The sequence below is a fragment of the Melozone crissalis genome, unplaced genomic scaffold, assembly GCF_028551555.1.
Source record: "Melozone crissalis strain CALT ecotype California unplaced genomic scaffold, PUWL_Pcris_2 ptg000016l_1, whole genome shotgun sequence".
Taxonomy (NCBI): domain Eukaryota; kingdom Metazoa; phylum Chordata; class Aves; order Passeriformes; family Passerellidae; genus Melozone; species Melozone crissalis.
Window position 1 is genome coordinate 36,146,386 of NW_026535794.1, and position 13,457 is coordinate 36,159,842.

Consider the following 13,457-nt stretch of genomic DNA (forward strand, 5'->3'; position numbering starts at 1 on the left):
TTTTTTGATGGTTTGCCTTTTCTTATGGGTAGCAGCATGTTTTCACTTTATATACTTGCCCTGTTAGTCAGCTTTTAAAAGACTTTTTCAGTGCCTGATTCAGCACTTGTGAGAATTAGTTGTGCAGCAATGCCAGATGTGTTTGTAAGGATAATTCAGGCCACAGCCTCTGAATCTGAGTCAACACACTTCCCCCCCAGTTCTGTATAATGTATTTACTATTTTTATAGAAGTGCTGCTGTGTTGTGACTTCCTTCTCTCGCCACTTCTTCTCAAAAGAAAAAAAACCCACCTTTTATGTGGTTTATGTAAACAAGTTAGTTGTGTTGAGAAAGATAGTTTCTCATAATCCTGTTTAGCCCTGAGATGAAAGTGTTGAGTGCAGCATTCAGAGGAATTCCTCCCCTGAACCTGTATCCTGTGCTGAGGTTGTTCAGCCAAGATTGTGCTTGCGTGGGCTGTGTCCTCATAAGCAGCACTGGCCAGCAAGAGCTGAGCTGGGAAATCTCCACAGTCCTGCTGCATGAAGTACAGAGCTTGAGGGGATTCCAGCACATACTGCCTGGAGAAAGGTCCTTGGAAAGGTTGGTCATGCAAGGCATGAGTGTACCTCTAGGTGCAATGGCCAACACCTGAGCCCTTCCTGAATGAACCTTCTTTGTCCAACTTTTAGAAAACTCATCATAGAAATTAGGAGACCAACAAAGTCTATAATGAGTTTTTAAATTATCTGCATAGACAGTTCAAGTCCTTAAGTAGCAGAGATTTCTCCTGTACACTTGAAGACCTCAATCAGGATCAATATCAAAAATACTAAATTCATATTGACTTAGTAAAAATGTTAAATGGATAAGGCCTTCCCTTTGTTAGTGGCTCCTTTCCTCAGTTATGTTTCAGACAGCAAACTAGGTAATGCAGCATGTTCTTTGCCATCAGTGTCTCCCAGCTCTGCCTTAATAGGGGCTGCAGAGACACTGAACCACCAGCCAGTCCCCAGCCTGCTGCACTTGCCTTGGTGGGAAGCACTTTGTTTTTCAAGTGTAATGTCCCTGTGGCTGGCTAAGGCCTCAAGCCCAGCTGTAGCTCTCTCCCAAGAAGTCACTTCCACTGCAGCATACTCCAGATCCACCCTCTTTTTATCAGTCTGGTACATTGTACGGCCTGGGGGCTGCTGACTGCCACAAGTAATGATGTGCACCTCATCCTCAGAGTGCAGAGGCAGCTCTGCTGGGAAAGGCCAGGCCTTGCTTTGAGTGCAGCACAAAGCTGCTCCTATGGCAGGAGCTGATAAACAAATGAAATAATGCCAGTGCCTCCTGGGTATTGAAGGGAACAGGCCATACCTTCTGCCACTCAGCACACACAGAACTTAAAGACAGGCTCAATTTTCCATCAGGAGGGGTGGATCTGATTGATGGACCTTTAAACGTTGCCTTTTGGGGACAGTACTGTGCTGAGGCTTTGCCCCCAAGTTTGTGCCTTCTGCTGCCTACACTTAGGCCTCTGCCTCTGTTCCGTGCAGTGCCACTGCCAGCTGCCATTGCTGGCCCCCTGTGCAGCCACTGCAGGCCCAGAGGGGATGTCTCATCCAATCCCTCCTCCTCAAATGAGAGGAAGATTCCTTCTGAGTACCCCTATTTCAATGAATGCTTCCTTGTTTGTTCACTCTAGAATGTAAATAGGACAGCGTGCTTGCCACAAAAAGTAACACCCAGGGGGTTTTGTGTTCACAGAGATCACAGCTGACATGTCAGAGCTTGATGCTTGAAAGAAGCAGGGCTTTCCTAGGAACGTGCAATCCATTGCTATCAGGAAGTACTGGTGCCCTAAAATAGTCACACACTAGGCTCTTCTGTGTTTTAACAGTGTCATGATAAAAAGATCCTGAGAAGCCTTTAAATGTTGTTTTTCTTACAACTTCTAAATAATTTCATGAATTATAAACTGGTATACCCTTTTCTTCCCTTAATGCAGAGGCTTTCTGCAGCCCAAATTACATCTCTTTCACAAACCTTCCTCAGACCTGCACCAAAATATCCATTTAACAAAAGGCATTTTGAAACCCTTTGCTTCTGTCATCATCTTCCTTTCCCTCTAACCTCCTTCTGTCATCCCCTGTTACACTCAGCCTGAGTGCTGTGGGGCAAGGACACATCTCTAATTGTGTGGGCTCACCCACTTGGAGAGCAGGATGAAACACACACAAACACTGCCCCCAAACATGGACAAGAACAATTATTTCATACCCCCTGCCCCCCCAAACAGTGGTAGCCTCTGGTACTGTGAGCAAGAAGTCCTTTCTTACCTTTTAATGAATGCCATTTCTAAGCCAAGAAATTGGGAAAGTTGTTGATGTCCCCCTCCTCCACAGCCTTTTCCTGTTGACACTTCAGAATCTTTTGGAAGTCTCTTTCCAGAGAGTTTCCTGGTCTTTTAGGGAGATGTCAGTTTCACCTTAAAATCTGTTATTGGATCTGACTCTGCTGTAATTGAAGATATAAATAACATCCCAGAAACATTAACCCATATAAACACATGGTCTACAAATAATTCAGTAAATGTGATACTGGCCTGCACTGGTGGGAACAGAGAGCAGCCCCTGCTGTTCAGCTGCTACCGAGTTGGAGAAATATTCTCATCATTTTGGTGAATCTTGTCATTATAGAAAATGTTTATTCCTCTTACACTTGTCCCATCAGCTAAAGAGCTGATGGAGAAAAAATAGACTGAAAATTTTTTTTTTTTGCAATAAAGGATGAGGAGTGAGAGATGTGTCCATCTCTCCAATATAAATGTATACATTTATATTTAAACTTAAGAAGATGGTTTGTGAGTTACCTGATGTTGCAGCCTTATCAGACTTTCTCTTCTTCCTGTGACATGTATTATACCAGTTTGCCATGTGCTCATCTGGTACAATGAATATCAAATATTCCTCTAGTACTTGCATCAATTAGCTGGAAAAAGAGTGGTTATTCAGTTATCATTGGATCATTTTAGTTAGTAGGGTGCTTTTGTAAGTGAGTAACAGAAAGCACTTAAAATGGAAAAGCCTTTTTCCCTCTTCAGTGTATAGGTAAGGTACTGATTAGAGTCAGCTGCCACATCCAGCACCACAGGCACCTTCCTGAGGATGGAGGCTTTGGCAGGGATCACCTTTTAAAGCCAAGGGCCCATCTTCACTAACAGCCTGAGAGACATAAGAATTGTGTCTGCAACTACAATTCATAGGTGTGTTGTTCAGTGGCATTTCTCATACTTTTGAGAAACATTTATCAGCAAGAAATTAGTATCTGCTCTTCTTACACTCTTCAGTTCTGGGAGGATGAAATTCCTGCATGAAAGGCTGATCATGCTTCATTTCTGCCCTATAATTGGCTCCCTGAGGCAAATGTAGAATCACAGCAACTACAAAGAGAAAGTAGGGTATCCAAATGCAGAGCCTCTTCCTTCCTCTGCTCACCTCAGAAATCGAGGCTGACAGAGGAGTCAGATTAGGGAGAAATGAGTATATTGTTTTATACTTAGCTGCATTTCCATACATATATTAAAGCTACTTTGGGCTATTTCATATATACTGTTTTCAAGTGCACAGATCCAATAATCAAAGACATAATGCAAGCTGAAATACCAGTCCCATGGTTTGTGCACTTCACCCCTCCTAACATACCTATTTTCATTATGATGCTTCAAGAGTTTGGACACCCTGCCCATCATAGTTGTACTCCTCTGCCCCTGCTCCCCACTGTTTGTTGCAATTTAAAAATTCTTTTCCATCTTTCATTTAATTCATCCACTCTTTGACATTCCTCATTTGGCTCATCCAGAGATGTGATGCCTCCAGGGACAGTGACTCCACCTCCACCATTTGCCTCACCACCACCGCCCTGGGCAGCCCATTCCAATGCCTGAGCTGGATTTTCTCCTTTGAACTTCTCCAGCCTAGCAGCTGGTGGCTTGTTCAGATGACCACTTGCTGACCACTGTCTTTCACTTCCCTGGCCACTCTGGTGGTCCTGCTTTTTCAGGCCCAAAATGGCAAAGGCAGCTGAGATAAAAAGCAGGTAACAGCTGTGGAGCCTTGCTGCTGCACCACAGACCTGCCTTCCCCAGCCCTCATCACATCTGGATCATCTGTCTGAGAGATGATTTAGGCTCTCTCACTCTCCTTGGGACAGGGGCATGCACACAACTTCAGACAGCTGAACCAGCTTAGAGTAGTTCAACTTCACAACTTGGAACTGATTATGAGATTTTAAACCCCAAAGCAGCTGCCCTTTTGAAACTGAAAAAACATGCAAGTTCTCTTCAACTCCTCCCAAGCGTAACCCAGCTTTTACAGGAACAGTTTTAAATCAAGCCTTCACTTAAACAAGTGCAACTTCCCCACAGGCCCTTCCATGCTGTGTTGGGAAAGGAAAACCAAGTAGCCAGTTCTGCAGCTCCAGGAATTACTGCTAATTCAGTAGTAAGGAGCTTCCCCTCATCACCATGAGAACTAAGTTCCTCCTTTTGAGGATGAATAACTGGCATTTGTGCAAACACCACAAATAAGGAATCTCCTCATGACCTTTATTTCTCTTTAGTTTTGTAAGCAGTTGGGATTCAGTTAAACAAGGTCAAACTGCAATCCAAAAAACGTTTTCTATTAAAAAGTATTTGGAGAGGTCTTTCTACTACAACACTTTCTACTAGCAAAACGTTCATTAAATATTGTGAGTTTTTAAACAAGATTAATACAAAGCTGGTCCTTGGGATAGAAACCATCAGTAAAAGGATCTTATGCTAAAAAAATCTGCCAAAAGGAACTTAAAATTGTACAGAGCAGAGACCTTGTATTTAAGCAGAACAACTGCAGCAACCTATTTTTGAGGATATTGGAACCCCAGTATAATCTTAAAATACCAAATGAAGCAACTGAAAAATAGTATCAGAAACTGAAGTTACTTACAGTCCTATGGTTAAACCACTGATTCAAAATAAACCACTCTTTAATCAATGACAAAACTATACCACTGTGCTTTGTGTGGGTGAAATCAAATGGTTTAAACTTGAGTGCTTTCATCCCAATTAAATGAATATTTAAGTGATGTAATTTTTCCCTTCTCTGCAATGTTCTGCCAACTGAGTAATTTTTAGGCATGAAAGATGCTTTTGAACCACTCTAGGTACACGTCTGATACAGAACATAGTCCTTTTTACAGCATTTTGATTTGAAGACTAAGGAAAATTATCAAGCATAAATCAGTCAAGGGAAAAAAACAGCAAATCACAGAGCTCTACCTCTTGCTTTAAAACAAGAAAAGCAGTGGAATTTACAATGTTTTTCTCATCTTGTTACCAGATTACTTGACCACTTCTAAATAAGGATGAAGGTGGTTAAGAAGAGAGAAACCACTCCTTCCTACATTTGTAAAAATACCGAAGTACTTGGAGAACATTGGCACAGAAATTATATTACATGTACATTCACTTGTAAATATTTTTATGTAGCTTCAAACATGAAAATGTTGGTAATTTTACAGAATTCCCTTAGGTATCAGTCCCAGAATATGATTACTTGTACCAAGAAAACAGACTGTTAAGGTCTTTTCATTTTGGAAGGTCATTTACTGACATTTGTTGGCCAAAGACCACTGTGTAAAATTTCAGTTCTTTACCACAAGGTATTTCATAACAATGAGGAAGTGGTGCTAAACCACCTGGAGAAGGTCAGGAGGTAACATCTAATTCCCATTTTAGTGGGGATAACCACTGACAGAAGTACTTTTTACCTGCCTTTTTGTTTCCTGCTTTTCTGTCTTCTGAAGCCCCCACAGCTACTGATGAACTATTGATTGGCAAAGACCGAATAGGAAATTGCATTTTGTACTGCAATCATCCACCTCACAGATTCACCATGGGGTTTGCTTACCCACTGTGCCTGAACAGGTACACAATTTGCTTATTGCTTAAAGATCTGTAAGGGTTAATAAAATTCAGAAGAGAGTATCATCAGTCAGTGTGCTCCTGGAGAAAGATATAGATAACAGCTATCTTATCTAAGCTTTCCAACCTCAGTTTCAACCTCTCGAAGTCCAAATATCATTTTTATGACACTACAAGCCTAGTGACAAAATAACATCTGGCACAATAACTTCTCCAGAAAAGCTACATGAACAAGAAAGTACTACACAGTAAAATCTGACCAAACTGAACACTTGCCCTGACCCAGGCTCAAAGCTAGCTTGCTAAGATTGATCATGGAAAAAGGTATGATTTCTGTCCCTCCCTACTTTTTAATTTAAAGTGTAGCTCCAGGAGAGCCTTTCCCACTATGTACAGTGAAAGGAAACTTGCCGTTTCTCTGGGTTGAAAAATCTGGGCCCTGTAGATTCTTAAAACATTAAGATACCAGAGTGCTAAGGAGCAAAGTAAGTCAAAGAAATGCAAAAGAAATGCTGAGTTGAGCAACGGAGTTAGTGGTGGGGATTATCAAAATCTGTTCTTTTGTCTTGGCAAAAGACAAAAGACTCACAGGGTTCCTGAGAGTCGGTCTTATTCACAGGAGCAGTCCACGTCCGGCGCTGCCCCGTCAGCGCCGCCGCAGCCGTCCGGTTCTGGTGCGCAGCCCCCGCCCTCCGCGGCCTCCCCCGCGGGGCAGCCGGGCACGCTGGGGCTGGGGCAGGCCTGCCCAGCACTGTCACCAGTGTCACAGCTGGCAGGACACGTCTCTGCTGACCCCCTGTCCTGGGGGGCACCGCTGTCGTTGGTCCCGGCTGCCTCCTCTCCCAAGTCTATGACATCATCTGGCTGCTGCTCCGGATCAGGCTTGGCCGCTCTTGAGATTTGTGCTTCTAAGTTTCTCGTGTTCTCTGTGACTTCAAATTCCTGCTTCTCCTGTGCCCTTTGCTTCTCCCTAGTGCTTAATTTAGCCTTTGTGGAATTCTTCATTTTTCTGTTGTGCATGTCTTCTTTGGAGAACCTCCAGTGAAACTACAAAGAAGGGATCCAAATGTTAAAGACCATTAGAGGCAGTCTCACGTGGACGTTTACTTTCCTGAGTAGACATGTTTTGATGAGTTAGTTTTAATTCAAAAACTAAATTTGAATTTGACCAGAAAGACCCAAGATAAAAAGAAGTAGCCTGACCAAATCAGATGGCCTAAGATGACTGCTGCCCACACAGATATCTCTGTTACAGAGAGGAAGGAGAGCTCGATGCTTTCTGCTTCTGCTTTTGTGCCTGGTGGGTTCTTCTCTACACTGTGTGGAAGGGAAAGATATGCAAAGCTGCCTAAGTGCAGACAGAAGAAGCAATCCCATGGCATTATTCCAGTGTTTTTCACCAGGTTAACAGCAGAACTAACACCACACCCACGACCATACCCAAACAGTAAAACATTCTGAACAGTCTGTAGGAATGCTGTTTGATGAGAAAGCGTGAGGCTGCTACTTGCAGCACTTCCACAGGACTTGCCACAGCCACCATTTCAGTTGCTTTAACTACTATTAAAAAACAAAAAGGGAACTAGCAGTGCCTTGAAATACTAACTTGACAGGTATGAAGGCTGACAAATATGTCACTATTATATCTGCCTCATTTGTCAAAAAATAAATCAAGCTTTCCCCAAGGAAAGCCAGACCTCAGAGTCATGGAATCATAGAATGATTTGGACTGGAAGGACCTTACAGGTAATCTAGTTCCAACTACCCTGCCACGGGCAGAGACTCCTCCTAAAAGTCCATGTTGCTCCAAGTTCCATCCAACTGACCTTCAACACTGTCAGGGGGTGGGGCACCCACAACTTCTCTGGGCAACCTGTGCCAGTGTCTCTCCACCCTCACAGTAAAGGATTTCCTTCTACCATCTAATCTAAACCTGCCCTCTTTCAGTTTGAAGCCATTACCCCTTGTCCTATCACTACACTTCCTGGCAAAGAGTCCCTTTGCAACTTCCCTGCAGGCCCCTTCAGATACTGGAAGGCTGCTGTGAAGTCTCCATGCAACCTTCTCTTCTCCAAGCTAAACGGCCCCAACTTTCTCAGCTTGTCTTCAGAGGAGAGGTGCTCCAGTCCCATTACCAACTTCTAGGCCTCTTCTGGACTTGCTCCATGGTTCTAAACCACAGCTAAGCCATCCTACACAAGCTTGTTTAGTACCTCTGAATGTGCACAGCCATTTTTTCAGCAGTGTCAGTTGCTGATGGAAGCTCAGGAACGGGTTAGGAGGCAATATTTGGATGGTATAAATAATCCCATCAGGACATTCAGCAAACCCAGCCATGTTCAAAAAAAGCCATTTTCTCCAGTGAAACTGGGTCTGTGCTGATTTTGTATTCATAAATTTTTGATCTAGCTATTTATTCCTTAATCAAAAAGCCATTCAAAACTTATTATTAGATTACAAAGCTGGAACAATGTTCTTTCCTCCTGGTAGCCAGAACTTAATGCAAAAGGAGAAGGGGGAAAAAAAGAAAGAAACTGGACTTCACAAAACTCTTCTTGGTTTTACTTAGAGGAAGTTATCTTTCACTGCAATGGCACTGCAGTTTAGAGAAAGAGGAACGATAACATCTCAGTTCTAGAGCTCAGCTGTTTAAAATTCAGACACCTGAGTTTTTTCCTCTTTGATTTGCAGAAGTGGCTGGGCACCCACTACTCCACTTAACTCAAAGCTCTCACTGGCAGAAGGTAAGATCAGGGCCCTAAATGTGATAAAGATCCAGCTGTAGGAGGCTTTGGGAGTGTGTGTACATGTACTCACCGTTACTCAATGGTACTTACACCGTTATTTCACAAAAATGCATTCAGCCAGTTTCTGCTGAAATAATCATCAGTTTTGTATGAAGTGAATGAACACACTTACTTAATTCCTGATTGAATATTACAGTAATAGGAGTACTTACCACTGAAGAGAGAAGTTGTACTACTCCTTGCCTATTTTCTTTTCTGTTTGTCTGACTACCTTGAACAGCAGTTCATTGATGTGCAAAGACAGGACAGAACATTTTCCATCAATGCAATATCCTTTTAATGTTATCATACTATTTCCCCTCTTCTGAGGGCTATCTATAAACATTTTAGACATACCATAGCTTAAGTTTAAAAAATCCCTGAGAGCCTTGGATGTTGCATGTGAATATTCAACAACTTTTAATAAATGCTTGGGTTGGCATCTTTGATGTGACACAACAACCACTTGGGGACGTTGAACCAGTCCTACATCCCTTTACAGAACTATAATCAAGGTATGTCATCCTTCCCTGACCTTTGGTATGAAAATGTGCTGTTGTGATTCTTGCCCTCAAATATGCCTGTATATTTAACACTGCCAACAAGTGAGTCCTTTGTTTTGTCAACCAGACATTGTTAAATAAGTTTTTATAACCCGGAATGAAAAAAACTTAAACAAAGTTTCAAGTCATCTGGATGGTATGTGTGTGTTATTATAATACAAGAAATCAGCATCATACTTCTTTCTCTATTTGAGGATGAACAACCACATATGGGTTCTCATCCCTTCCACTAAAACAACAAGTGGTAGGAAAAGAATGACCAAATACAGGCACTCTAACACTCATCTCAAGATCCCTTTAATCACCTGAAAACAAAGAGAGAAAACAAGGAAAGTGGGATTTGGAACAAGTTCACACAGTATTCTGGGCTCCAGCTTTGCTAAAGAGAGAGGGTAAATCCTAAATCAGTCACACTCCTAGCAGTTCTCTCCTGCTTCAGTTAGTTCAAGCACTCCCCTGGTCTGCACTGTATCACAAAGACAACTTTCACAGAACCAGGCTCCAAAACAGTAAGGGCTTCATAGATGACAACTACCTGCAATTATTCAAACTGTTGGGTAAAATGCTTCTGGTGCTCAGCTCTGCTCAGCATTTCCCATCTCCTGCTGCAGCTCAGCTCTGCATGGCCTCAAGCACCCACTCCTGCAGGTGACATTGAGCTGGCAGCACTCACCAAAGCCCACAGAGCCAGAACAAAAACAAGGCTGCATTAGTCACAACCTCATTGACACGTGGTTCCAGAGGTCTTTTCCATACTTCATCTGGCTTTTCTGATCCCTTGCATACTGAAAGGGCAAGGCAAGTTTGACCACTGTAGGAAGGCCATCACTTTCTGTTACCAGTCCCTGTATTTCTCTCTCCAGCTGTATGGCATGACAGGTTTGGGCAGGGGTTCCCACAGCTGTGTGTTTAAAAATGGAAGTGGGAATACATACATGCATCCACATCCATACATCATTAGCTGTCAGCCATGCCTTTGGATAATTTAGCTGGATTCTAGAGGCTTTTCTTGGTAAAATTACAGCAGAATCCATTAATATTCACACATCAGAAACACCTGCCCACATCAGGCCTACATTGTGCCAGGTTCTACCAAAACAGTGAGAAATAGAGATATAAGAGAGCAGTTTAAACAGAAAATACAGAAATAGGTGAGAGAAAATAGTGTTGGTTCCACCTTACAGGCCCTGAACATGAAAGAATTTTAGGTCTAAATGGAGGTTTATGGCTGGTTTACATGAAGAAAAATCTGCATTTCTTACACTGCTGGGAGTTCATCAGAGAATGAAATCTAGGAGCTTTGACATCATTTGAGCATTTTTTGTTTCTTTCATTTGAACAGCTCCATTCCTTCTGTCTTCCTACTGTATCAGAGAAACATTGAATAGGCCATTTTGTTTCTATGGGAAATCAATTTCAATATAAAAATACCACCAGCAAAACCCAAAGAAACCAGAAACTCAAGGTTATTTACCTTAGACTCTTTCTTCTTTGCTTTCTGGGGCAAAGAAGGTCTCTGAAGAAATACAATTTGCTTTGTAGATAAATTTCCCTCCCTGAAAAGAAACAAATGCACACTCCTGAGAATGAATTAAATTCACATCCAGCATCATTCAAAGCAAAAATCCATCTCAGTCACTTATTTCTGCAGGTCAAAGAAGAACAAAATGAAGAATGATCCTCACATTGCCTGTCCCTGGTGTCTCTGAGCAGCCTGGTATTTTGGGGGGCAGGGAGAGGGGAATGTTCAGACTGATAGAGCCTGTCAGCCTATGACACAGTTTTGTGGAATGTTTTAGCATTAGTGTGCAAACACAGAATAAATTGTTTGGAACAGAAAGGAAGAAACCCAAGAGCCCCAGTGCTCCAGCAACACCAAAGGGTTCCTTCCCTCCCTCCAAGGGCACTGATCTGGAATGGGGGTGGGTGCTCCCTGTAGGTCTGCAGCGTGGCAGGAGGAACAACCACCAGGTGGGTGCCCTTCTGCACTGACCTCTGTTACTCAAGGTATTAGTGGGATACAAAAAGCTGAAAGAAATTTTTATTTATATATATATATATATATTTTTTTTTATCTTTTAAGAGTCAGAGATTACAAATCATAACTGATTTTCTATTCATTCTTATGAATGAATATTTATGTAAAACTTAAATACAGTTTCTCCCTCAACACAGATGGCCTTTTACTTTTTAGGTTTATATGTGTAGGAGTGAGTAGTCTTCATCCAAATCTTGTAAAGAGCTGGGCATATTAATTAAGATAAGAAAATCACAACTGATTATATTGGTGTCTATATACAAGTAAATATATTCCTGACCAGTGAAAATTCAGAAAGCACCATCTTCATGATTAACAAGTGGTATGATTGTTTTTCACCAGTTATGAAGATTATTTTTAAGTGATTTGCATTTATATTTAAAAACTCAGAATATAAATAATAGCAAAGTAGACCACAGAATTATTGTATCTGCACACAAGGCTACTCGAGCAGTGACACACTAATCTCCCGGGGTTCTGCTCAGCTAGACTGTACCAGCAGCATTAGACAGACATCTATTAAGAATAAAATTACTTTTCTTCAGCTAGACAACATCTCACTCCAAGCATTATCACACATTTTGTCTTTGCTCTAAAGGACCTTACTGGAAGATCCAGAGCAGGAATTTTACAGTCACAGAGTTTAGAGAGCTGCAGAAACAACACCCAGAAAATTCATGCAGAAAGCACATTGCCACCTTGCAGTCGTTCTGCCCACCAGACATGTGCTTCCGGCCACATGTGCCTTGTGAGGCGCGGAAAACCCCGAGAACAGCTGCAGCAGCCTTTGCAAGGAAACCCACACTGACTGCACAGGGAATTGCTTGTGCAGACTCTGGTGCTTGTACAGCACCCTCCCTGGCCAAAAGGCAGCACCCACCCCTCCCTACCTGTTTGTCTTCACAATGGGAGTGGGAAGCACACACGTCAGCTGCCAGCCGTACATGGCAAGGGAATTCAGCAGCGGAACGTAATCTGTCTGCACTTCAACTCCCTGGGGAAGGAAAAGCAACAGTTGGCATCAGCACTTGGAGTGCCACATTCAGCTTGACTCCAAAAAATAAACCCAAGAAAAAATACACGTGTGTGTTTTCTCAGAGGGAAAATGGGGTTTTGCACCAAAGTGGGTCATGTTTTATGTTCAGCTAGGCAGGAAGGAAAATGTTCAATAACATGAGACAAATGATCGACCGCCCATACATCCCAAACTGTTAAAGGAGTTTGTTTAAAATGGTAAACATCTGTGATCTTGTTCTTACACTGCCTGACTCATCCATCTAGCTTTAGATCGTTCCAGATCCGAACAGGATAAATTCATTGTATGTTATCAATTATCTCCTCCCGAGAAAAATTATGTTCAAGTAGTTAAAAAATGACAGCATTGCTTTGCTTGGATTCTGCACTTGTCTAAGCTTCAGTTAATCCTGAATATCTGCACTGAAATCAGTTGTGTTACTTTACCATGATGGATCAAAAGGAAAATAGCCAACAACAGCAACAAAAAATCTAAGTACGACTCTGTGCCTTTTATCGCTCACAAATAAGCATTGCTGCCTTCTTATTTTGAATCAGGAAATCTGTGGGCGAGACCAAAAGCTTTGCCTTTCAGTGCAGGAGTCTGGCTCCTGCTGCACATTTACCCAGCAGAGCCTTGCTCTTTCCCTTTCAACTAAATGGCAGACCTTGCAATCCACACAGAAAGAACCACTGGGGTGGTTTCAACAAAGATTATTCCAGTGAGGTGTCTAATTGCCAAGACTGCCAGTAATTTAATGAATAGATGCTACAGCATATTTACTGGGTTTTAATTTTAATAAACACAAAGCAGACAAATGGTAACTACTAGTCTCTACAAATATAACTAAATTTGATTGGAATAACAATTACATTTGCCAAAAAGCTCAGGCACTTACACTGGTTTCACGTGCAGGAAAGGAGTTTTAACTGCCAATTCGCAACACTGGGGAAGGCACAATAGTTTTGCAGCTCCAAAAAATCCATTTATTCCACAGTAATGAAACAGTCATTTGATCAGAACTAATCCAAATCCTTCTGTAGTTATTTCAAGGTATTTTAGTGAATTCCAATCTCAGCTGTTCCTTTCTTCTAACAAATGTAATTTAGGTCACTTATATCTTTATA

At 42.0% G+C, this 13,457-nt stretch overlaps 1 protein-coding gene across 3 annotated transcripts in view; it reads right to left on the reverse strand.

Moving 5' to 3' along the window:
• Positions 1-4,551: 4,551 nt before the first annotated feature.
• Positions 4,552-13,457, reverse strand: part of RFTN1 (raftlin, lipid raft linker 1) — a 96,428-nt gene continuing 87,522 nt past the window's right edge. For all 3 annotated transcript variants that reach the window (XM_054274219.1, XM_054274217.1, XM_054274218.1), the window contains exons 8-10: positions 12,206-12,309; positions 10,752-10,833; positions 4,552-6,975 (exon numbers count right to left, since the gene is read on the reverse strand). In XM_054274219.1, coding sequence (XP_054130194.1) covers positions 6,538-6,975; positions 10,752-10,833; positions 12,206-12,309 — 624 coding nt within the window. In that variant the 3' untranslated portion in view covers positions 4,552-6,537. The remainder of the gene's footprint in view (positions 6,976-10,751; positions 10,834-12,205; positions 12,310-13,457) is intronic.